This window comes from Diadema antillarum, unplaced genomic scaffold, assembly GCF_040938485.1.
Source record: "Diadema antillarum isolate AM-2024a unplaced genomic scaffold, OU_Dant_1.0 seq00000931_RagTag, whole genome shotgun sequence".
Lineage (NCBI taxonomy): Eukaryota > Metazoa > Echinodermata > Echinoidea > Diadematoida > Diadematidae > Diadema > Diadema antillarum.
Window position 1 is genome coordinate 342210 of NW_027271782.1, and position 26651 is coordinate 368860.

The window sequence follows — 26651 nt, forward strand, 5'->3', positions numbered from 1 at the left end:
CGTAGGAATAGACCAATCTGCTAGAACTTCTACCTCCTTTGACTTGGTATGTATGTATTCTCTGCTATTTCACTCTACAGCACAACTCTCTGAGGCACAGGAGGCAGTGGAGGCGGCCAGGTCTCAGCAACAACAAGCAGTTTTCAACCTCAGACAAATAGAGGTCTGTCCTACATCCTTCCCCCTCCCCCTCCCTATCCTTGTCCATTGTCAATTTTTGCGCCCCTTCCCTTGCAAAGAGCATCTGCAATGACATCTTCAGCTGTAGGCTGAAGGAATTTATGTATACTGGTCTGTCTAACTTCCCTGTTTTTGCTGGGATAAGATATCATTTGAAACGTGATGATTTCTGCTCACAGAATAGCCTCTGTGCTTGCTGATGTTGAGGTAGAATGCCCAAAGGCGAATATGATAAATAACTCTTTTATATTATTCTTTTTTGAACTTATTACTGTTATTTTTATCTATTTATTTATCTCGCTGTTCTTGTACTGTGGGGAAGGGGATGCACATCAAGGAAATGTGGGTTTCAAGGGTAAAATATTGATAACTCTGGTTTATAAAATGCTGCTATATGCACCGATGCCCATTCTTTAACCCGTCTAGGACGAGTCCCGGGTATACTCGGGCAAGTGTCTATGGGAAATGCGTGTTGTAACAAAATCAAACCATCCTCAATGGGTTGATGTAATGTAAATGTACTATTTAGTTCTGAGTGATCCTGTTTGTCATGTCTAGTCCACCTGGACGCATGTCTTAGTTCTCATTGTTTCCTTCTGCAGAATGATATGCAGCTGACAAAAGCAGAAAAGGACCAACTCTCACAGCAGGTTGATGGCTTAGTTCAGCAGATCAACACTCACCAGGTCTGTATGCCTTGTAGCTGAGCACAGCAGGAAATTTTGTACAGTCCTTTAATTTTTTGGTGAAAGGAATGACACAGCACTAAAAACAGATTTGTGAATATTTACAGAAAAGTGAACAAAATTTGGGAAAACTGTCACAATAAATCGTTGACTAAGTTTTAAAGTTGTCCTTTTATCAGCACATCTGTCCCAGATCTCATCGTCTTGATATGAGAAAAATAGTTTTCTTGATATATGGTCAAGGTGTGTTCTATGTACAATTAGATTCTGGGGAAAATCCTTCAGGACTATGAATTAAAAGTCATTAACATTTGGCTAAAATGGCATTTTGCCGCCATAATGGCATCTCCACTGTTAATATGATTTCGCATTGAAGGTAGAAATAGAAGGCAATTTACCCAGATAATTTTTGCTGAAAATACATCGAAGAGAATGGTCAAATTTCACTACTCTGTTACCAAAAAAATGGTAATTTCCAGCCATCACTTCAGCTAGAAATGTCAAGTAGTAATGTGATTTTGGAGGGAAGGGTCAAAATTAATATTGCGTTTGCGTGAACATAATAGTGATGATAGGCCAGAGGTGAAGGTCAAATGTCACTACAATGTACTTCAGTTAAGGATAAAATTTTCTGGCCATAGCTTTGCCTAGGAATGTCTAGTGGTGACATTTACATTTTGTGAATGATAAAAAAAAAAAATAGGAAACAAAGAATTGCCTGAAAGGACTGGGATCAATGGTCAAAAGTCAAGACAGAAGATCACTAAATTTGCAGTAGATTGTCTTGTGAAGTGAGGCAGCTGTCTAACTCCTCACAAAGGTGAAGCTACCAGAGATATTCTACACCAATATTTTACCATCTTTCAGGGCAAGAGTAATGCTGTAGGCTCATGTATGAAATATGATATACAATCCACAAGTCGCATCAGGGAATACATTAACATTATCCTGCATAATTATATTCCAAGAGGCCCAGAAGGATATTGTTACATATGAGTATGATTTACAATACACTTGATCAATGTAAGATGAATATTCTTTCCAAATCCTGTTTACATGAGGATTGAAAAGAAATGAACTTCTTTTTTTTTTCTCTCCCTTTTAGGCAAACGGTGCACAGCTACAAGCACAGCTTGATGATTTATCACAAAAGAATAACCAATACAAGGTGAGCGCAGCCAGATTTTGGTCTATTTTTTTATTCATTTATTTATTTTTTTTTGGTAGCAATACAAATCACAAATATGCCTGGCCCCTATTTCTGATTGTTGCAGATGTGGTCCTTTGTATGTGAAAGCATTTACTATGCTGTAGCAGATTTTCTGTGACTGCAAAGTTCCAAGTTTCATCAGTTTCTAGGATGAAAGAGACCCTGCATACTCCACAAACAGAAATGAATCTTTAATTGCATTATCAATGTTTACGAGGTGATGTAAGCTTGGAGGAAATGATTTAGAAACTCCAAAGCCAGCATACAGTATCCTAGATTTTAAATAATATGAGGACACTGATTTCCTGAAAAGATATAAAATCAAAAAGAAGATATTGTTCAGCAGATATCTGTACTTCATGTTTGCGTTGAGATTGGTTGATTTCATATATCTGTCGGCAACTTGACTATTAATGTCATTGATATATTGACATAGCTCACTCTCAGCATCAAATGCTCTCCTTATGTGGGCTCCATAAAAGTATTAGCATGAGAGGGTTGGTCTGAAGCCAGCTTTGGCCTATGGAGGAAGTGTATGATTGTCCAAGCGTAATAAGCTAAAATAGATGTGTAAACTGTCTGTGATGTAGCGTGGAACTGATCTTTTCCAGTATGAGTGTGTGTGTGTGTGTGGGGGGGGGGGGGGGGGGGGGTAACAAGTACCTCATTTCAAGGCCTTCATGCATGTGCTACCCGTAGTTGACAATGGTATATGTACAGATCATTGTGTGGTCGGTCAGGTAGTCGGTCAGCCCATTGTAGAAGGTTGTAGACCAAACCATGTCCACATGTTTTAGGCATTTTGAATGTTACCAAAAAACAAAATAAAATGTATTTGTGAATATGCTGGTCACCATGTGTAGATGAACAAGGTATTTTATTTTTTTTTTTTTTTTGGGGGGGGGGGGGGCGGATTATGAAGCCAGCAATTTTTCTAGCTGTAAGACAATTAAAATGAAATTATGCAAACATGTTGGACTTGAAGTGTTGATGTGCAAAAAACATGTTTTAAGAGGGGCATAATGTGTGTTGCCATGTTAGCAATATATTGGGGCCAAAACAGACAAACTGAAAACTTATGAAACAAACAACTTCCCAAGTTTTAGAGCAACTCTGATAAGATTGGCATGCACGTTGTTCTTGACTTATTCTACAAAACTGGCATTTTCTTGATTACTCTCACAGTTCAAATTTTGTTAGGTGTGGCAGTAATTTGACACCATTGATAATAATAATAATTATTATTATTATTATTACACCATTGATGATATTTCTGTTTGTTTGTTTGTAATAAATGCAGACACAACTTGATCAAATGGCACGACGTGGTATAACGTTTGGTGATCAGCGACAAGCTGGGCGGGAGCAACAACTTCCACAACAACCACAGCTTGGCCAGCAGCAGCTACAACAACAGCAGCAACAACAACAACAGCTAGTTGGACAAAATAGGCAAGATCCGAACAATTTACCACAAGGTGAGACTGTTGATTCAAAATATTTTGTTGGGGACTGTTTTATGAAAGCGTTTTCATGTGTTATTGTTTGTATGTACAGTTCCTTTGGCATTGCCACTTCTCATCACTTTGTGCAGTCGTCATAAACCCCTTCAAATTCAACCTTCCTCCTTACGACGATGCCACAAACTCTGAATATTTCTTTATTTTGAAGGCATCATGAAATTCCTCTAACTCTCAAAACCTGTATTGTTAGGGACAGTAGGATCAGTTGGTGAATCATGCCTTGAATACAAAGTTTATGGTTGCATGATGTATATCAGTGAATGTCAGTAGGGTGGTGATTTGGCTCAGTAGGTAGTGTGCAAGCCTCCAGATTCAAAGGACCTTGGTTCAATTCCTGAGTCTAAAGCTGAGCAATGTTGTGTGTAATCATAGTGTCCCCTGTAGTGGTAGTATTAAATGGCAAAAACATTTTGTCTCTCGGATAGGACATTAAATGGAGGTCCCATGTGTGAGTTATTACTCACACACACAAAAGAACTTACTTCATACATTAATTGCTAAGAGCAGGGTGGCATAACCTGACGAACTGATCCCCCTACCCACCCACACAAGAAAAAATGATGCCAGCCCCTCATGGTTAGCCCCTAGGTGACTAGCAATAGTCAGCAAATGATGTCAACCACTGAGGCATGTATATTGTGCCTATATTACAAGAAGAAGAAATGAATGTCAGCAAAAGAGTGTACATTTACTTATCAATACAAGTAAATTCAACAGATACTTGAAATTCCACATCGTATTCAACTTGCCTTGAATGGATAGAAAAGAATTAAATGAATAGGATGGTATAAAGTTTAATGCAACCTGACTTCAAAAACAAATAGGAAAGTGATGGACTTTGACAGTTTTAACTGTTTTTTAAAGTAACTTGTAAGTGATACTAGTTGCAGTCATTCACACAGATATGAAGAGGTGAAGATTTCATTACAATTTTCCTCACAACCCTCCCTCTAGTATATATGTCCACAAAAAATGTTATTAAAGTTTGTGTTTTTTTTTTGGTAATTTAGCAACTACAGGTCATTATGACAGGGTTGGTAGGAGACTAGAGTGATATGATGTGAAAGATTTTTTTTTTTTGGACCCCAACAGGGTATTTATTGCTTCCATAATTCAACATTTTATATCACATTATACAAAAAATGGAAAAAAATACAATGAGCTTCAAAAGGGGTTCCTGAGATCAAAGGAAACCACAAACTATTTACACAATATACTTCATTTGCTTTGGTAAATTATAATATGTTTTCTTACTATTCAGATCTTCCTCTATTCTTTTACAAATTTCTCTTCCAAACAAATGTTGCAAATTAGTTTCACGACATTCTTTTCCGGTTTTATTTCTTAACAGTATATATTTATAAATACACCAAAAGGCAATTGTCAAAAACAAATCTAATTCAGTCTCTTTATGAGCTTTTAACAGATGCATTCCTGTTATCTTAAAATCAACTTTATATATAATTTTAATTATAACTGTTAGATACGAAAAGAAAAACTTATTCAATTTACACTCAATAAACGCATGTAGATGATGTGAAAGATACTACTTGAACGAAACATTTTTCTTTTATTCTATCTATGCCAAGAAACGGAATTTAAGTGAATATTCATGTATCAGTATATGCTAATGAAGACCTGTGATGTGATTACATAGTCACCTCTAATTTGCATATGTGTGGTTTATAACAGATATCAGTGTTACATAGAAACAGGAGAAACTTTTGAATTCCATGTATTTTGGGGGTATGATTTTAGGTGTGATTTTGATCTATCTGTTAAGATTTTTTTTTTTTTCTCACTTTGCTCTGTGCTAGTGTTAACATGATGTGGCATTGCACTAAAATTCTTTGTCTTACCAGGCTTGATTTGTGTGTCCAGAATTATCCCAAAGGAACTGATATTACAAGTCAGAGCTTTGATGTATGCCACAAGCGCTGATGCAAACACTGTTTTGAACAGAGCATTATCTGTATGGTTTAATGCACAAGTACAAGTTCTGTCTTTACTGGCCATGCAAAGCAGGAGATTTAATCTGGTCAGTGCTTTGTGAATTAGTCACTGCTATCAAGAAGCCCTGAAGAGTACTGCTACATAGTAAGCTTAACACTTACCATTCATGGAACAGGCTATTGAATCATGGCATGTATTGTTACACCATGTGCTTGATGTGGGCGAGACTCTATTGTGTGGACTGCCCACTGTCCAACCAGGGTTAATTACCGCAGACAACAATAGTGAAAGGGCTCATGACCACCTCACAGATTATAAACCCAAGCTGCAGGACTCACAAATAGAGCTACACAAGACATTGTGAAGAGAATCAATAGAGGGAAAAAGATTGAATCTGTGGCACTTAAAACCTCATTTAAGTTGGGTAACTAGTGTGGTTATGCATTAAGCTGTTGAAGGCTAGGCCCGATTATACTCCGACAGTTGTCTCTGGAAAACATGTATTATAGCGAAATCAGTTCATCCTCAACAGGTTAAGGGAAGAAGATGCAAGTCAAAGGAATACAGCAGACAGAGAATACGTTAACCCATTGAGTACGAGCTGATTTTGCTGCAACACGCATTTCCCATAGACACCTGCCCAAGTATACTCGGGACTCATCCTCAATGGGTTAACCAGGGCCCCATTTCATGAAAAGTTGATATGATAGCAACTCTTGCTGGAATGGCAATTGTCATAGTAACGACAGGAATCCAGCTTCCTGATTGGCTGTTGCTATTGGAAGTTGCCATTCCAGCAAGAGTTGCCATCCTAACATCTTTTATGAAATGGGGCCCAGAAGTGTCAAAAGAGTGTACACACTGTTCAGGCTAACCTTTGTCTCTACTACTGTATTCAAAGTTACAATGTGTAGTGTTGATTATGTTTGATGACTCTGCACCAATCATTTTGAGTGGCCTTGCTTCTTTGTTCATGCCCGTGTTTCTCCTCCAGTATATGTGATGGAATGCAGTTATGTGTACATCTATATTCAGTTAGTTTTTGTCAGGAATCTCGGAGTGACTGTTTTCCTGTGTACATTACTTAGGAAACAAAGATGGTAAAAGATGAAATATATGGAAACACCCACCCCCCCCCTTGCCTTTATTACCGGTACTAAAGTGTGACAGTACATCACAAAACCAACAAAAAGTTGCACCTCTTGATTTTACGTGTGGACTCAAAAAAAAAGGTGACATTGGTCAACCAAGTCAGTCTTGAGTTTTTCATATTTTCTGAAAGAACTTTTCTTCTTCTACATTATTCGTAAGTGTGGGATCATAAAATGAATGGGAAAGTGTGATTTCAGCAGTTTTTCTACAGCTCTTTATTTGTAGAGTAGTATGATCAGGTATGTCTTTAATAGAGGCTCCTTTTCATTTCTTAAAAATCCTTTGCGCACTCTTTACTTTCAAACTCATAATTTTTTAGAGGATAATGCTTCTGCTTTGAAAGTTGGCATTAATCATGAACAGAATGTGTTCATATATCATGCTCAATTTCAGCGTAATCTGATAATCCCTTTATTGTTGTTGCACCAGTGGTTTACATCTTCTTCTTTTTTGTCGCATTCATTGCACAGCTAGCGCGGCTTTGGTAAAGGTTAAGTGCTTGAATAGACACTGTACTTCCAAGCCTGTTTTCTGAGTTCGCAGTTTTTCCAGAGTGTGTGCCTTCTTTCCAGTATTTAGATAGGTTAGGAGAGTTCATCTGAATTGCGATCATTCTAAAGCTGAGATAGTGCTCTTTCAGAATCTGCCCTTTGCTAAAAATCTATGTCTGGCAACTTTTTGTTGGTTTTGTGATGCAGGGTCACATGTACAGACTCAAATGATGTGTTGAGGTTTCAGTATACAAGTGACGCACAGGTCTGAGTGCGTCAGTCGGATTGTGTGCGTAAGGTAACTATGGAATGCTTCACCCACGAGGCGAAGCCGAGTGGGTTTAGGCTAAATTCCATAGTTACCACATGCACACTATATTCCGCCTGACACTCGAAAAGACATGTGCGTCATCTGTGTTATAGAATGGGTAATTGTATTGCCAAAATAACATTTTTCTATCATGTTACCCGATGACAAATTCACTGGATGCATGTCCTTTTGGCTTGCCATAGACAAAAGCCTGAAAATCATACATCAGTTTTTACTAGATGCATGGCTTTTCTTCAGAACCATGCATCCAGTAAAAACTAATTAATGCATGATTTTTTTAGCCAATAGGCGTCTCATACTGAGTGCGCGAACGCTTGCTTAGTGAGCAAACCTTTGTTACAAGTGCGCGTACTCTTGCTACAAGTGCGCGAAAGCATGTTTACCACTGTAACTCAGCGTGCGGCCAGTACAAAATCAACACATAGCTCTCGACCAATGAGATCGCAGGATTCTCGCTACCCATTCTATAATACTTCCATGAGACATTTCATGTAAAACTTTTGCTTAGAAGTCCATGATCTGAGCCTGATCAAGATTCACCTACAGTATCTGTTATTACCAGCACTGCAGTTCATTGACATCATTCTTCTCCTGTAATCCTACTCATATTTCAGACCGCTATGGAAGGAGGGACCAATTTGGACAACAGTATGTAGGCCAACAACAGTATGTGCGCAATGCTGGCTTCAACCAACAAAACCAGTTGCAGCAACAACAGCAACAGGCACTGCTTGAGCAACAGAAACAACTTCAGCAGCAGCAGCAACAGAGAGTGCCGGTTGGCTTCCGCGGGCAGCAACAATTTGATAACCAGCAACAACAGTTGCAGCAACAGCAGCAGCAACAACAACAACAGGTTTTTGACAGTCGCAGACAGAAGGAGCTCCTGTCCCAGAGATATTATCAGAACGGACAACCTGTTGGGGTGAGGAATCTTGGCAAACTTCAGTTTCGCAACAGGAGATTGAATGCTGTAAAATGAGGAATGTTCGCATGCATTTTAATCGCGTGAATTTCGCGAGAGCCAAGATTCACAAATTGAAATGCACATTAAAATTCTTGTCTACACTGTATGCGCTGGCATGCCAGTGGCAATTTATGAAAATTCCATGCCTTTAAAAATGCTGTCGGCTCCAATTTGTGAAAATTTCATGGCGCAAATATATCTTGTTTATACAGTACGCAATGAATCCTTGTATATTAAGCTGTGTTCTAATACTAGTCTCGGCATATTCTCGAGCCTTGCTATGGCTCTGCAAATGACTGATTATGCAGATTTTATTGAAGTGTTGATATTGTGAACTAGCAAGGCAAACTTTAGTCAAAGCTGACTGAAAACTACCGACACCAATTTGGGTTTGTGGACCTTGCGGGAATGATTGTAGGAAAAAACTGTACCTCAGTGATTAGATTGTGGCAATCTAAGTGGTAAGTCAATTTTTTAGTCAAGGTTTTCTGAGCACAGATGTTAGAGGTGTGTTATTTCACTTTACATAAACTACAAGAGCAAAAATGTTTTAAAATGTTTCTTTGAAAGAAGCCCATATGCAAGTAGATTTCCAGAGAGTCATATATGCATGTTACGCAATTTGTTCCATATCACACAATTTACAGATTGCAAGACAGATAAAATGAGAGACAAAAAAAACAACACAACAACAACACTTGAGATATGAATGTAGATATTATCTGTTCAAGATATATGATTTTATATAAAAAAGAGAGAGGATAATCCCTTCATTACGATGCAGAATAGGACAATGACAAAGTGATTTGATTTGTGGTGTTTTCTTCTTTTAGTCATCGTTGAATATTCTGTAGTAGGTTTATGTAGGAACAAAAGTAACAGATTATATGTCTCAGTCATCCTAATTGGTAGTAGGCGGAGCACTGCATAGCACGAAACTTTGACTTCAGTAGGCATGTCATAAACAAGCATACTGATGTTGTGTCTATTTCAGTACTTGCAAACATTAATGTTGGTGTATTTCAATGCTCTGTGTACATTGCAGCAGCAGCAACAGCAACAGCAACAGCAGCAACAGCAACAGGATCAGATGCCACAGCAACAACAGCAGCAATACCCTTACAACAGGCACGGCTTCCAGCAACAGGACAAGTACCAACCTCGGGTCACACAGCAGAAGAATCAGCAGGTACAACGTAAATCCTGAGATTTGGATAATCCAGCAATATTTTTCAGGGAATTTGATTCAGGGATGGGAGGGTCACCGGAATGATATCAGAACAGTACTTTCAGTTCGTAAAATAAAATTTAGGTATGAAGCTCTTGGGCTCCATGTCTTTCACCTGGCCATTTTGGAAAGACCAAAAAAACAAACAAACAAACAAACAAAAACAACAAAACATATCTTTCATAGGCAAAAAATAATAGAGAAAGCTGTAACCTTCAGTTCACAAAAGCAAATGTAGTGGAAAGGACATTTGTAAATTCTCACAACATCTACATCTAAATGTAGAAACGTTGATGGCAGCATTGCTGTTAAATTTCCAACTAATGTGTTGACAATGCTGTGCCGGTGCACAGCACAAGCTCTATTTTGGTTGTACATGAAAAGCATTGAGCACTCTCTCTCTCTCTCTCTCCAAACTACCATAGTTTTGTAGATTTTCTCAGCAGTTGTTACATGTTGGGAAAAGAAATATCAACTGTAAGCTCTGAAAATGCATTTCCATTTATGAAGGTACAGTTGAACCTCTCGTATCCGGACAAGTCGGGACCGGGGCTCATCCGGATAAGGGATTTGGCCGGATACGGGAGACTCAATACTTTGTACATGTACATTAGTGGGGTGGCTTAGTGAAATTATCGTGACACGGTGGACAAAAGCATGATTTTTTCACCAAAGGTACCTCATGATATGCCTTTTCAAAAAAAAGGGTGCTCCAAAGAAACTGATGCTGGGAAGGAGGTCAAAGGTCAAAGGTCAACGACCTTTGTTTATGAAATTGGTTTTTTGGCTATTTCTCGAGTCAGGAATGTCAAATCTGGATAAAACCTGGCTGGAAGAATAATGAGAACAATTAAAATATTTCAACCTAATTTGGAGTGAATTTGCCAAAGGTCAAAGGTCAATGAACTTTTTTTCTAAAAAATCAGGTTTCTTACCTATTTCTCCAGGTAGGAAAGATGAAATTTTCACAAGCTTGATATGAAAGAAGGTACAAAGCAAATATAGTAGGGGAGGAATATGATCGTTGATTTTTACGTTGCCATGGCAACCCAATACAAAGGTTTTAAGTTGAAGTTGATTACAGGAAGCTATACAGTATAACTTCCAGTTCTGAAGAGATTTCATTTGAATAGGTGCAACTGATCGACTGGACGATTGGAGGTATTTGTAATACTTTTTTCTGAATGTTAAGTGGTATATGTTGCCATGGCAACTACACATTTAGATTTTGGTTAAATTCATAGGAGACTTTAGAACAGAGCTACCAAGTCTCACGCATTCTGAGTGAGACTCGAGCATTTAGGGGCCATCTCACAATCTCACGCATGGCACCCATCTTTCTCACACATCGAGCGAAGTCTGCAACTCGGGCCTATAATAATGAGCATAGCCCAAAGGATTAATGTGATAGTTGCAATTGAAGGTATATTTCCCTTTTGTCATTCAAAATAGGTAAAAAACAGTCACTTAAGTATGAACCTGATTGCATCATTAAGAGCTAAAAATTGAAAAAGCTCCCTACCGCGATACCGAGGGAGGGGTAAAAAAAACCTCCCACCCTCACTCATGCGCCGAGATGCTGAGCCATGAAAATCTCACTAATAAAATTCTTTTGCACTTGGCATCCCTGTTAGAACTTCCATGACTTTGAAGAGACTCCCACCAGGGTTGGTATGATTGATCAATATAATGTACCGGTATAGCAGAATTTTTATAAGCAATGAATCTCGAAAAAAAAATGTATTTCTGCTTTATTTCCGTGGTTTCACTTCTGGTATGTCATTGAATTTACTATTTCTGTGCGACTTAGGCTTCATAATCTAATCATGAAAATAAACAATGCTCCTGTTGTATACTCATGCTTTGCTTACTGTAACCAATACTAGTATGATATATCGTCTTATCATGTGTATACTTTGACAAGATCTGGAACAGAACTAGAGCTGTAAACGTGTACAATATACATGTCACATATACTTTGTAGCTTACCACCAGGTGAATTTCATTCAAAAATAAATAATTAATAAAACAAGTTGGCTCCAGCTCTGGTTAATTATTGTGTTTTCATCATTGTGGGCTTCTCTGGCACCCGGTTAGCATACAATTTTGTAATTATACCTGACATGTGGGCAAGCTTATTTCTGACAGCAGCAAGAGCAGAGTTCTGTGCATGGTAATCCAGCTTTCGAGCACTTGCAGCGAGAAACACATCCAGCTTCTGCCCTGCAGCCACACTTGATGAGCTCCTTACAGGCTTTAGCTGCTTCAGGAATGGTCAACCAAACTGGTGCCCAGTGACCATCCTCCATTGTCCATCCCCATCCCTCTGGAGAAGGAACTGCAGATTGTGCCTGGCGACATGTTGTCCAAATGCCACTTTGGTATAATACCCTCTTGATATGCTGGAGCAGTGCATCCTAATATAGTTTGGAAAAAAAACCACACCAGATATATTGTATAGTTAATCAACTGTTTCAACAAATAATAACATGTTACCTTAACATAAAAAAGAACTGTTTGGTTGAGATGGTGACAAATTCCTATCATATCTGTTTCTTTTTAATACCAGTACTTAAATACTATTTTCATAATAGCAAGTTTCAAAACAAGCCACCAGGCTTTGAAGGTTGTACAAACAAGAACTTGAGTATCGCATTGCCCAACAGAATGATTAACTCCATTTGCATTATAGGAAATGATTATTTAAACTATGAACACTGATGTTGGTATCATTATGTTATTTTCATTGATTTTTCAGGACATTAATCATGTTTTTTTCAAAAGTATTTGCAATTTAATTTCTTGTTCCGTGTATGTCCTATCCCTTGGGGTAAGGAAAGTGACTGTGAATGTGCAAATGAACGTACCTGAGTTGGGGGTATGTTCTCCAGGTTTCTTTTCCTCTTGCAGAAGAGCTCTCGGCGCGCTTCATTCACAGAGACGAGATTGCTTGTCACATCATACATCAGGACTGTAAATCGCTCAAGACAACTGATATGTTCAGATGAAACATCTACTGCTTGGAATGGATGATCCACAAAATGAAGGAATGCTTGTGTCACTTCAGGATAAGATTTCCAGACCCTCCATGCACTTTTCTTCCCTTTTCCAAGGAAGCAAGACGTGGTATCACAACCTGTGTAAGCATGAAACAGGGGCAGCGCTCGTGACTTGTCATCTCCAAGATGTTTGCAAATGTTATTGATGTTGTAGTGACAGAAGTTCTTCCCCACACCGAACGCCACCCAAATGTCAATGTCAGGATGTTCAATGAACAATGATGGAAACTGTCCGATGAGAATAACAAGAACGTCTGTGTCCACTGTTCGGATTACAATCTTCCTTGACCCTCTCTCCACTGCATGCTGAAGATGAACTGTGATTCTTGTATCTGCTTCTTCATGTGTGCAGTCTGCCATGGGTTCACAATCACCCCTTGCAATCACCGAAGTACCTGAAAAGTCATAAAAGAGAAAAAGAGAAAGACTTTGAATTTTCTTCTCTGCCTATGGACCCATAGATACATGTGTTCTAAAGTTACATGGATAATACTTCAAGATTAGTGAGATCATATGAAGCTCTTCCCAAACTAATTCCCACTCATCAAGCTTTTGTTATGCATTGGTTGTAATTACACAAAATGTATCTTAATCTTATAATTATTAGAGATAGTATTGTCTAAATCAGAAGTACATAAAGAATAACGTACCTGAGGTTACATACAGCTCCTTTTCTTTGGGACACTCTAGTTCAGCCACTCTCTGTGTCAGGAATGCGAACAGCTCTTCTTTGTTAGTACTGTCTTGGAGGAAGTCTTTCCAGTTGGCTGGCATTTTGGTCGTGGGTGCTACCTTTCTGCGCAATCCACTTCCACGCTTCTGTCGAGTAGATTCCTTGATGCTGCAGGCTAAATATCGGTCCCACACCAAGTCTAGTCGTTTGATTCCTGTCAATTCACGGTCCAGAATGGGCTTGAACACTGTTCTTGCATAGTCTTCAAATGTAGACACGGATGATGTTGGCAACCCATGAACTAGAGCTGCACCATCAAAAATCTTACAGTCTATGTGTGCAGGCGGCTCTCCTTGTCCATTTGTGTCCAGACATGTTAGTAATTTGGACTTGCTTGATGTCAAGCGCAGTTTCCCGCCAATTGATAGAGATGGTGGGTGTACCTGATTCTCGTGGCTGAAGAATACTGTTGGGTCACCATCACGCAGCTGGTTTGCGATGTACATGCGACCAAAGAGGCTCACATCATTCTGAAGAGATGTAATTTTTGCAGTTTTGCGATTCCTTTGTGTCTTCACTGATGTCTTGAAGAGCGGAAGAGAATTCTTTTTGATTGGTGCATGGATGGATTTGGTTTTTTCAATGAACACTTCCCGATTGTACGCTTGATACTGACTGGAACCAAGTTCTTCGATATGCTGTACTGTCTCTACCACTGATTTATCAGCACATACCCGAGAGTGCAAGACCAACAATTCAGAATGGTCCTCAAGGAAAGGGTTGCCATATTCACTGATTGTCTCAATCAGTTTTGCTGTTTGACTACTGAAAGATTGTTGATCTGATTGAGTCTCTTCATGATGTTTGCAGTTTTCCTCTGGATCTTCTTCAGGTAAGTATTCACGTTCAAACTCTGTCAACAGTCTGGCTTGCTCGGGACCTGCAAGCATCCATCGTTGGAAAGCATCAGGATTTTCGGTTAAGCCCACGGCTCCACCTTTACCTTTGACTTTTGCATTTTCCTGTTCATGGACTTGATCAATTGGAAGTGCAGAAAACCTCTTCTGTGTTTTGCTTACAACCCAGTTCTTCTGGAGCCCCTCTGATACAGCGTCTGGTAAGGACTGCATGTCTCGCAGATGGACAGAAACCCAACGGCAGTAATTGTAGTGGTCCAGTGCAAAAAACAAGAACATCAGGCTTTGCAGTGACTCCACAAAGAGGAGGAAGTCCCTCTCTCGATGAGCTCTGATGAATATCAGGATCAAAATCTGAGTTCGCAAAACCAAGTCCCAGTACTGGAAGGTAGGGCTTTTACTAGACATAGAATGTCTCCAATCCTCAAATGTTCGGTTCCCACTTGTTGCTGCAACCTGTTCAAATGCCTGATGTTGTAACTTCGAAAGAGCTAGGGCAGTTACCTGGTGAGCATGTCGGGTCCTTGTAACATGAGCAGCTTTAATGAAGGAGTTAGCTGTACCTGATGATGCAACACCTGAGTCGGTAAGAGCTTCCGTCCATCCGCTTTTGTCAAGGAAATCACCAAATGCTGTCCACAAGGCTTTCTCCAAATGAAATCCACCAAACATGATCACAAACTTATCCTCACCATGGGTTGAAGGCCAGGTCCATTGTATGTGCTTGCAGTTAGCGAATATTGGACAGTCACACGCCAACACAGGGATTTGGCCTGGATTAAGGAAGTTAGTGACAGTTGCAAGGACATTCATAGCATGCTTTATCATGGCAGGCGAGTCTGCCTTCTCTTGGAAGAGAGGGAGAAGTGCGATGACAGCAGGAGGATCAAGAGGAGGTGATTGCTTAGATGCATGATATGCAGCCCATGAGATCACTTCTCCTTTCTTAAGTGTTTGTCTGTCGAGTAGTTCAGAGGCATGCTGAATCCATTTTCCCTCTTCTTCTTGTGCGTCTTGAAGCTTTCCATCTACAGCCGTCATAGTAACCTTGGGAACACTAGTAGATGATGCTTTGAGATGGACTGATTCGACTATGCTATACGAATCAAGCAGTTGAGGTCTCTCATTTGGATTTGCAGGAAGAAACCACTGTGATACCCGCCTCCGTCCAGGATGGTATTGTGTAGGAAATTGGATGACACTTATGCCACTTCCATGAAACGATCCTCTAGCTGTAGTTGACGATGGGTTATGATCAATGTTGTCTAGTGCCCCAACTGTAAAAATGCCTTTCCTCAGAATGGATGGACACACAATGTTTTCAGCTGTGAACTGCTTGCACATTGCAACTGATAATTTCTTCTCTAACTGTAGAACTCTCTCATATGAGATGCTTAAACCAAGCCTGGCCAGTTGATTTATCAGCTGCTTGTTCCTTGTCGTGGTATGGATGTTCAGGCCAATGTAGATTGGAAGTGGTGGTTCTCTATCCTGAGACTGGCGTTTATGCGGGGTCGGATTTCTGCTCTTCTTCTTTGAATTATGGAGGAACATCTGGGCCATTGTGCAACATGCCTGTGAGTCATCACCATCCTCATTGTGTTTTAAGTCTGGTCCGTAAAGGATCATTGATGACAGGAGTGTAAGACTTGGAAGCATCTTCTGACAATTCGGGGGGAAGCTGCCGGAAAATTCAAAATGTGTTTTCCTGAACATTTCTTCTCTGCAGATTTTCGCAACTTTGGCGAACAGGAAAGCTTCAGTTTGGTAGTCTTTGTCCTTTAGAGCATCCTTCAGCATTTGTTGCATACCTTCAGGGAATATGAGAACAACATTCTTGCCATCTGATTGTTCTTGTACGCCTGTTTCGAAGAAGTGATCCACAAGCTTCATTTTCAACCGGCCCTTGTTCACAGATACATGATGTCCAAGACTTTCGAGACGCTGTTCATACTTCTCGTGGAGATCGGATAGCTTGAAGATGTACTGCCCATCTTCTATTGCAAGCTCAACATAAGAAACCAGCTCAACAAATGCTCGAGCATGTGCTCGTTCGCCCTCTGTCGTTTCTGTACTGGAAGAACCAACTTTGCGCTGATGGCCCCTATAATTGTTCCTAAATTTAGTCAAACAATCTATGTGATACTTCGCTTCTAGAGCAATGATGTCACTTCCTGCTATTTTGTGCATGAGTTCTTCATCTTGCATATCACTTGCCATTTTCCTGAGAGACTGATCAGCTTCAAATGTTTGAAAACTATGCAGTTTGTCATTGCCAATTTGTTCACAGAAGAGACACAAACTCCTGTATTCAAATCCCGACTTCTGGCGCTTTGACCGTCTCATGTCACATTGTGCATCTCCTTCTTCTTCATCTTTTCTTTCCCCTTTCAATTTGCGTTTGAGTTTGTCATTATTAAATTGTTGATGACAACAACGGTGCCACAAGGCATTGTTTCTCACAAATGCCTCAACTGTTCCTTCAGATCCAAAGTCCACATCAATTGGCAAGGCGTTTATTTTCCTGAACTCCTCAACATTTTTCAAAAATGAAGCATAAACCTTTTCAGCATTGAGTCCCCCTTTTTTTGGACAGTGAAGTTTTTCTTGTGTTTGTTCCTGGCAGATTACACAAATGCTCCAATCCATGGTGACCTAAAGAGAATTAAGAAAATTAAAATGAATATAATTAAAATCAATACTACAGATACCGGTACCAGTAACTTACTTCATTCTTCTCTCCCCACCTCCACCCCTTCACTTTGGCTTATAGATATACAGTTGTAGCTGACTTGAATAAATGTCATTATGTAACATCATCTTTGATTGACAAGACACTAGAACTTAGCAATCATTTCATTTTGCTGCTGGACGCATGAGGTTAGTTGAACTATTGTTGTTTTTAATGTAGTACACTTTTTCCTCCTATTAATCACATGGATTTGGGATGGAATGCATTTTGACATGAAGCATCATAAATATTTGAATAAACCGCCTCTGTGGTCGGGAATATTCCACTCTAAGCCATTTTTTTACGCCTTTGTAAACTTCCCCCTAGACTTTGTTCACCAGCCAATTACAATTACAAATGTGAACCAACCAAACATTACTTTTGAATAGCATGTCTATAGCTATCAGACCCAAAATATTCAAACCACTTGGAGTCTTTATCAGTGAAATTACAAATGTAAAGATATTATAAGAAGAATTCAAAATGTCTCAATTTTACTTCAACTCTGGAAACAATAAACATTTACCCTTTTTAAACCTTTGAATAACCTCCATAAGAAGTAAACACATAGAGAGCAGAAGGGAAAACAATACATAAGTGCTTACAGAAACTGAGCAGTCCCTGTGTTAAACCTATGGGACTCGGACAATCTCAAAGGAAACAGGTTACATTTGTTTGGAAATATGTGGGGCAATACCCAAAACAAAGTTTTCAATGCAATAAATGCAGCTCTCCTGCTGGTAGACTAGTGGTTTTGGTAGAAAAAAAAATATTAGCTGCAACACACCTGGTTCTGTCATTGTCCAACATTTATCTGAACCGGTGTGATGCCACGCTTTGCTATTTCTCTTCAAGAGGTAGATACTGCTTTGATAATCCTTTATCAGTAATATCAAATAATTTAGTAAAAAGGTGCTTAAGAATACTGGACTGTTCCAACAATCCCCCCTCAGGTCTGCAACACAGACTAACCACCTGCTACCATAGGAAAACCAGTATAAAGTAGTGCATTATTGTAAACATGCACATGTAGTGATGTGGGTCTGAATTCCAAGACTAGCAACCTAATACTAGTACATTGCATTGCCTACGTACATAGTTGTATTGCAATTGCCCATGTTGTACGGTACAGTGTGCAGACCTCCTCACAAAGTCTGTAAACAGACTGCAGATCAATGTGACTAGACTGAGACATGATGAAATGTATGTATGTCATCTGAAGTATCTAAAAAGTGCAGTTTATTTTATAGTAGGAATAAATCCCTGAGGAAAAAAAACACATTATCTAATAAATTATTTAGTTGAACATTTGAAATTTGCATGAGAAATAACAGTTAGTGGATTTGTAATCATTTAAAACCTCAATCCGAGGATTTCTTGATCTAATTTTTATTTGAAAAAAATATCTGTACAGTCAATTGTCTGTGATACATGAAATTAAATATTATAGGCTTAAATTGAAGGAGGGAATTTTCTCATTCTTTATAGTAGGCCTAAAGGTGCTCCACACTGGAGATTCGGTTTATCTACTGTCATGACTGTTTGAGAACAGAACTTGAAGGCTTAATGTTAGAGGTCTAACGCTAGACTAACTCAGCAACTGACATTGATGGTCAAATGTAATTGTTAGAGGGTCTAGATATCTACCCCTGTAGGGTCTAACAGTAACATATTATGTTCCATATAAAACGGTCTAGATAGTCTACAACTGATTGAAAGTTTAGAATCTAGGCCTAGGGTCCTACTTCCGCTTTAAAGAATTTGACCCAACTAGATTGTTCTAGGCCTACTTCTAACCTTAGTAAGGTCTACATCTGGCAACGTGCAGTATATGCTTAGGCCTAGACCTAACTAACGTTAGGTTAGAACCTTTTCTAGACACCTAGTGTTACCGGTACTTAGAACTGCTAGGCCAGGGGCCTACTGTTTATATACAGGCCATAGAGGTCTAGGTCTAGAAGGTCTTTAAAAAGTAAATGCAATATCCTCAGGCTTAGCACATCTAAAATGCTAAATCATGAAATCACTGGCTCACATGATGTAAATGAAAAATCTTCTAAAATTAAAAATGATTAGGGCCTACGCCTAATCAACGATCGAAGAGGTCTAGAATTTAGAAACGTTCTTAGACTCTCTATTACATTGTTAATGTTAGGTGCTAGATCTAGAACTAGACCTCTAGGATCCCTAGATCTATTTAGATCTAGGTCCTATGTCTAGAATTTCGTCTAACTGTTAGATCTATAACAAAGAACGGCTCCTAAGTGTTAGAACCTAGATGTAACATTAGATTCTAGATCTAACGTTAGATCTAGATTCTAAAGCTAACATTAGATCTAATAAATAACCGTCGTTTATACGCCTGATTCTTCAGTCTAGCGGTCTAGACCTTGATCTAACAGTAAGAATTAATGGTTAACGCTAGAAACCTGTCTAGCAGTCAGGTGTCACCTCCAGATTCTCTGTTTAGGGTGCCTAGATCTAGTTCTAACGACACACGTTAGGACCTAGGCCTAACGAGCTTAATTTTTTATCCACTGCCCCCAAACAAATGGAATCTGTCATGCATTCCAATCTAACGCTAAAGGCCTAACGTTACAGCCTAGGCCTAGCCTAATTTAACCAACACTACAGTAGGCCTAGGCCTAGGCATATAACGTTAGGCCTACACAGGTTGGTCTAGACTGCATAGACAGCCCAGTCGCTGAATCAAAAGGTTCTGCACGGTGTCTTGTCGGCTTAAACCTAGAACCCCTAAGTGTGTTAAAGATCACGATCTTTGATAAAGTTACAGGTTGCTTGCTCCTAATTTGTTACGTTACAATTACAATAGTTTACATAGAGGGTCTGAAACAAACCAATTAACAGTTAGGCCTAACGACCTACGTTAGGCCTAACAAACGGCTACATGGATGAGTCTAACGTTACACTAATACACCACAGTCTAACTCTTATAGTCTAACGTTAAGCTTAATTTGTAATTTTCTGACCCAAAACAAAGAATGTCATTAACGTTGTTAGGGTCCCTACATTGCATACTAGAGTCTAGAGACAGTATACCTATAAGTCAAGTGGTTAGTGTCTAGATCTAACCTTTCCTGTCACACACATCAGTCTCACTCTCACCAGTCTTAGACTCAATAAATGAAACTATCAATATCATTCTCACCAGTTAGGGGCCTAATTGCCAAAGCTTAGACTAGATAGGTTCTAGTTCTATATCTTTTTTCAAATTTTGGTGTAACTTAAACAACGGGTTGGACTCACTCTATTAACTAAGTTAGTCTCCAACCGTTTGTCTTATTAAACAATTACTCAGTAGGCCTAGGCCTACCCGAATTACCTACGATGACACCCAGAGGCAGTATACAGACAGTAAGTTGAAAACTTGAGTTGTATGATGGGGGTTGTGTTTCTGGACACTTAAACTTATGTTTGCGCGTGAAAACTAAATTGCACCCTTTCCCTCAAAGACTTGATATAGACTCCTCATTTTAAATGCTAGACAACGTACTCTGAAAACGGCGTGAGAATTAACCTGCTAAATCGTTACATTTCCCCTTCAAAGTACAAGTACAACTCTATAACAGTTATATATGTACGCGTCCGGTCCCACAACGCTTGGTCGTATTGTTTGGACTATTGTAAGAGGGCCGTTCAAAGGATTCAATCCTGAGCCTGGGGCTGAGGAGATCCATGTGAAGTACCTGGTACTGTATCCACGGAATTATCAGTCAATTAATTTGTGGCCCTCTACAAGTTTTCAATTTACTGGGCGTCATCGTAGGTAATTCAGGTAATAATTCAGTTATTGTTATTGACTACCCTTAACGTTAGAATTGACATTGTCATTCTATATTACTTTCATATTTAGCTTGACCTTGAGTAGAAAACCCTCTAGGCCTGACGACAAAGTTAAATCTCATCTTTTGAATAACATTGGAGGTCTATTCCAGTAAATGCTATAAGAGTAAAAAGTGACTTACCTTTGTAATGAGGAAACATACATGTAGATCCGATCCCCAAAAGTGGCCAAAGCCAACAAAGGCCAAGATGAATGGAGTTTTTTAGTCACTGCATTGGCTGGACACAGCTGTTTCTCTCATGCTCAAATTGCTGCAGCTAGCTGCGATGCAGCTACATACACATAATATGTACGTGTAGGCCTTCCTGCACTGTGCGGTGTGCTCACGCACAGTACACTGTACATTACATGTAGGCCTAGCCTGTAGCCAGCTAGCTGTCTTGCCTAGCTAGCTAGCTGGCCTTTCAGAACTTTAGACCAATCAGATGCGAGCATTGAGAAATTAGGTGAATGCACTGTTGTACTAGTCTATGAATTCAGACATCATTGCTTCATATGTAAAATTTTAAAAAATGTGCAAATTAAGGGTATTTTCTCATTATTACTGTTGGCAGATTTCTTGGAGCACCCCCTAATTTTGATCCTTATATATATACAAATGTCTGAGGAAAAAATTACACTTTTGTCCGGCGTGTCACGATTATCAGTATATTTGTCCCTAAGCCACCCCACTACATATACTAGGTGTTTCAAAAAACATTTCCCACTTTTGATTCTTAATAATTCAAAAAATATATATCAGATAACACTGTCATTGATATGAGTGATAGCTGAATAATGTACAAGTTGGTTGAAGGTGGTTTAAATATGAAAGCATAAACAAGTTTCATGAAATCCATGATTAATTTCACAGTTAGGTTCCAGACTTTGCTCTATTTTCAACCCTGTGTACAAAATTTCACTTTGCACAGGGGTCAATGGGTGTGTATGGGAGTGTGTGGTTAACACCCCGACAATGGTCCTGAACAATGGCTAGGGTTTGAATGGTTCATTATTTATTCATGAGAAATTCCACTATCACAACTAGTCTTTATTCAGCCTCTGGCAGTATCTGGGTAAAGTCGAACGCCTGTCGATACTGTTGTTGAGTCGCGTCAGTGCTCTCCCTACTTCTGAAAAACAAAATTACAATGAATACCTATTGTTCTATCGTAAACATGGTGACAGGAAGTAAAGAAAATCAGTTAGAGTATATATACACTTGTGTATATGGAGCCTTAAATAAATCTACTCTGAAACAAATCGCCCCAATGATAAATGCTGCTGAACTCTTTACCAAAAATGATCTCTTTTTATCGAAAAAGCGAAAAATTTGTCAGACTATTTAATTAGTAGACAGTTGTTTTAAAATGAGGAACTTTAGATCATTTATGCTTATCTATATCCCAAATTTAGTGATATGTAAAGCAAAATTTGAAAATGATTGCCAGCTGGAATGAAATGTCGTGTTTGCAAGCACTTTACCGTGCATGAATTCAGACTAGCAGTGCCCAGGGCAATCCACATGAATTATTGATTAAGCATTCATGTGCCAGGGAGCGCCAGACTGACGCCTAGTCAACAGGTGGTTCAGGCATGTCCATTGTTCAGGGCCATTGTCAGCAGACACTCACATACACATCATTGGTTCCTGTGCGAAGTTCAATTTTTGTACAGAGGGTTAAAATTTGACCAAAATCTGAAACCTTACTTCAAAATCAATCTTAAATTTAATGAAATTGATTTATGCTTTCACATGCAAATCACCTTCAACCAAATTGTACACTATCCAGCTATTACTCATATCAATGACAGTTTTATCGAATGAATAGTATTTGAAATATTTGTGATCAAAAGTGGGAAATGTTTTTTGAAACACCTAGTACATACACATGTACTGATGTAGCCCATTGTACTACCACATGTAGTAATGTGTATACTGCAACCTTTTCATTGTTACATTTGGGGATGTTTGGGGATGATAAAATGTCTGAAGGTAAGCAATTTTGAAGGAAATTTGATGTAATGTATGTTAATCATGTTGGAAGTAATATGTAATTCATGTGTGTTTGTGTAGGAGTTCTCAAGGAGTTGGGAATCCCCCTTTCCTCGCGTAATTATTAAAAAACAAAATCACGGCGAGATTGCGTCCGTATAATAGAGAGATCCGGATAAAGGGAGGCCGGATAAGAGAGGTTCAACTGTACAATGTTTTAGTCTTGACATAGAGGGAAAAATTAGATGCCATATACGCTTTGCGCGTGCCTGCTGCTTGGTATATAAACTTTGCATTACCGGAAGTGCACAAGTAAACACCAAAAATGTGACCCTGCTTGACTTTCACATAATGTGTGTGGGTGCATAAGATCACCTCATTCATTTGCATGTAGCGTATGGCCAGCATACGGACCGACCTGTAGCAACAAAATGTTTACATTTAAATGCAATACAGAGAATGGGGTGGGGGAGGGAGGGAAAGGGGTCATAAAGTGCTCATCAGTACATCAAGAGAGCATGTTCGCTGTGTGCCATTGACCCACCTTTCCTTTCATCACTTGATGTGAAACACAAGGATGAAGATCAGCTGGAGCCGAAGCAGCAGGAGGGGGATGCAGCAATGGACAGGGCAGGGGGCGACAAGGAGAACCCTAACCAGGAGAGCAGCAGTGAGAACGGCCAGGTGAGGGGTAAAAGGGATGGGAGGGAGGAATATGTTTTGAAAGAGGGAAATTTGAGATTTTATGGCATTCTACATGGTGATGTAAATGAGGAAGAGAGGTTTGCAGTAACACCACACATGTGTTGTCCTCAGAAGGAATATTTGGTGAAAGGAGACCTTGGAAAGAGGAGAGTTGAGGAGGGAAGTGACAGAGAGAGAGTGTGAGGAAGGCAAGTAGTGACGGTGGAAGGGCAGCGATGAGCTGAAAGTTGAGGTTGCACTAATAGAGACTGGAGAATAGGAAACGGGGACAGTTTTATGGAAGAATAGAGTGAGAACCAGGTAAAGGGTTCAGAAGTCAGGAGCAGAGAGGTGAACTAGAAAGAAGGAAGGAGAGGGGAAGAAGAAGGTTAAAAAAAATCAGGGAGATATGATGAAGATGCGAAATTTTGAATGATGTATCACAAAAACAAAGCAAGAGAAAACAAAGTGGTCGGTAAGCATATTGAGATGTTACTTGCTTGAAATGCAAGAGTGCAAAGAAGTTCACAAACTCTGTGGTGGTCATGTCAACAATAATCTTGAGGATGACGATTGAAAAAGGTCATACATGTAGCTATGGTTATGACGGCACTTAAGAGGGACGATAATCAGCAGTAGAAGCTAGTGATGCTAAACTATGATGATGATAGTTTTGGTAATGCTAATAATGAAGAACAACAAAGATGGTATTATCATAATGATAACAATGCCCACTATAATGATGATGATGATGATGATAACGATAGTAGTGATGTTAGCAGAATTGGCTTATAATCAAATTCATGAAGAATAGAATATTTGCATATCAATTGAAAGCCTTAAAAAAGAGTTTATGAACTTTGAGATATTTGTTGTGTTCCATGAAATCTTGTTATGAAATGTGAAGGTAACTCACTTTGTACCAGTCCACTTTAATAATACCCATTGTAAAATATATATTAGTCCATGGTGTATGGAAAGTGTACTTGGAGTATTCTATGTATGGAGTTATGACCCCCCCCCCCCCCAAAAAAAAAAAAAAAAAAAAAAAAACACAAACAAACAAACAAACAAACAAACAAACAAACAAACAAACAAACAACAACAACATAACCAAGAACAGATGCACAGGGAGAACCCTTGTACTTGTGTATAAGAGATTTCTGTAAATTCTAGGAATGTGTTTTACTGGTCAATTTTGTTGCCGTGTCTTATGTACAGGGTCAGCAAGCAATACCAGACCATGGGGAAGATGTGGAGCAGAGAGCGGTAGACTACCAGGGCCATGAGGTATGTATGTCATGTGATCATCAGCTTTTGACCCTGGCTGATGCTATTGAAGAATCATCAATGGTCTCTAGTCAGTCTGCAATGTAATGTGCCAACGAAATCATGTTTCAGTTAAAAAAAGATAATAATGATAATATATGATATCTTTTCATTTTTGAAGCGCCATGAGCACTGAAAAGTGGACCTGTGCGCTATACAAGTAGCCACTATTATTATTTTATTATTATTATTAATGTGAAAGCAGACTTGGAGCAGAAAGTTTCTGTATATTTTGTTGAGATGAAAAACCGAGGTGGCTGAGGTTGAGCATCGTATGTACTGCAGCAGGCAAGTAAATTCAAAAAGAATATAAAATGGTTTTGTTGGAGAGAGCCAAAATCATAAAACATGATCATTCTGTTACTCACAGGGCTGGTAATTCATTTGACATTCTGAAGAAATTTCATGTGGAACCTGTTGCTCCTGCAATTCTCTTAGAGCCTCCAATACCCCCAAATGAGATTCTTTTTGCAGGTTGACAGAGATCGGACAGGTTGGTAATCCACCCATGCGAAAGCAGTCAAGCAGTACATGTATCCCCTTTCCACGGTCAACTATGTGTGCTGTCGAACAATACAAAATGTCGATTAGGTGCGAGGTATGAATGGAGCATGTGCTGATGGGCTCACAAACCCTTTTGTTCCACACAAAAGAGGCATGTGAAAAGGGTCAGCAAACACGAAAATACAGGCACCCTTGTCTACATTTTGGGAACTTAGTATACCAGGTTTCTGTATATCAGTTGATGCCACGGGCAAGGAACGGGTTAAATGCATGCATTTCTTTTCTGTTACAAGCACATTTTTGTCTTACCCCTTCCTGACATAAGTACCATGCTTGTATCTTCCTATGTTACCATGGCAACAGCAGAATCAGGGAGATCACGAGGAGGAGGAGTCAGAGGCTGACAGAGCGGCCAATGAGAGGTACAGGAAGGCCCTGGAAGAGCGCCGCCAGGAAGCGGAAAGGCAACAGCGCCACCTACAGGTAGGTTTGTAGAACTCTACCAGGCATGTGAGGGCCAGAGTATGAAGAGATCATGTGACTAGCTGTGATGATATCATTATTTATCTTTACAAACCATAATGCGGAGATCATCCAGGAGAGGCACTCAGTTTTAAGAGTTTTTGAGCTCAGGGCATTTGTATGAAATGTGACTGGAAATTTCCAAGTTTGTATCACCATACAAAGAATGGCATTGTTCCTGCATGCTTCATTTACAATGCCCACATACAGAGCTTGGTGTACATATCTTAGCCATAGAGAGTGTTGCATTTGTAGGAGTGCTAGATCAGCATATGCAATATATTTGCACTGGTTGAAGTACACCATATTGGTCAAAATCTACTCACAGAACATAATACAGAGAATGACTGACATACAAAGAATGGTTTTCTGAACCTTATTTTTTTTTCCACTGGTACTTCTGCACAGGACACTGAGTGTCCCTAATCTGTGAATTCGCTCTTCTCTCTTTTCTATGAAACTGCACAGCCATCCTTACTCTCACTTATTTTAATCACTTTTTGAATGAGTTAGGATGGTCCAATTTTACCAAGTTACATTGTACATGTGATCATTTTAAAGCTAAGAGTTTACTCTCTCAAACTATGTAAAAAGTGGAAATTCATTTTAGCCTGCTTTTTGTGGGTATTGAGCTGTATGTGACAAGTTTTGTTTATCCTGTTTATTTGTCA

General features: G+C 39.3%; 2 protein-coding genes across 2 annotated transcripts in view; one reads left to right on the forward strand and one right to left on the reverse strand.

Annotated features, from left to right (window-relative positions):
- LOC139741475 (uncharacterized) overlaps nucleotides 1-26651 on the forward strand; it is a 51478-nt gene that overhangs the window by 14773 nt on the left and 10054 nt on the right. The window contains exons 6-14 of the mRNA XM_071652060.1: nucleotides 81-163; nucleotides 783-866; nucleotides 1972-2034; nucleotides 3377-3554; nucleotides 8141-8451; nucleotides 9539-9682; nucleotides 23518-23625; nucleotides 24847-24915; nucleotides 25822-25941. Of these exons, the coding sequence (XP_071508161.1) occupies nucleotides 81-163; nucleotides 783-866; nucleotides 1972-2034; nucleotides 3377-3554; nucleotides 8141-8451; nucleotides 9539-9682; nucleotides 23518-23625; nucleotides 24847-24915; nucleotides 25822-25941 (1160 nt within the window). The remainder of the gene's footprint in view (nucleotides 1-80; nucleotides 164-782; nucleotides 867-1971; nucleotides 2035-3376; nucleotides 3555-8140; nucleotides 8452-9538; nucleotides 9683-23517; nucleotides 23626-24846; nucleotides 24916-25821; nucleotides 25942-26651) is intronic.
- LOC139741445 (uncharacterized) lies at nucleotides 11573-13959 on the reverse strand. Its single transcript, XM_071652026.1, has 3 exons — nucleotides 13431-13959; nucleotides 12589-13175; nucleotides 11573-12138 (listed from the first exon to the last, which is right to left on the reverse strand). The coding sequence occupies exons 1-3, from the start codon at nucleotides 13957-13959 to the stop codon at nucleotides 11857-11859; spliced, it is 1398 nt and encodes a 465-aa protein (XP_071508127.1). The 3' UTR covers nucleotides 11573-11856.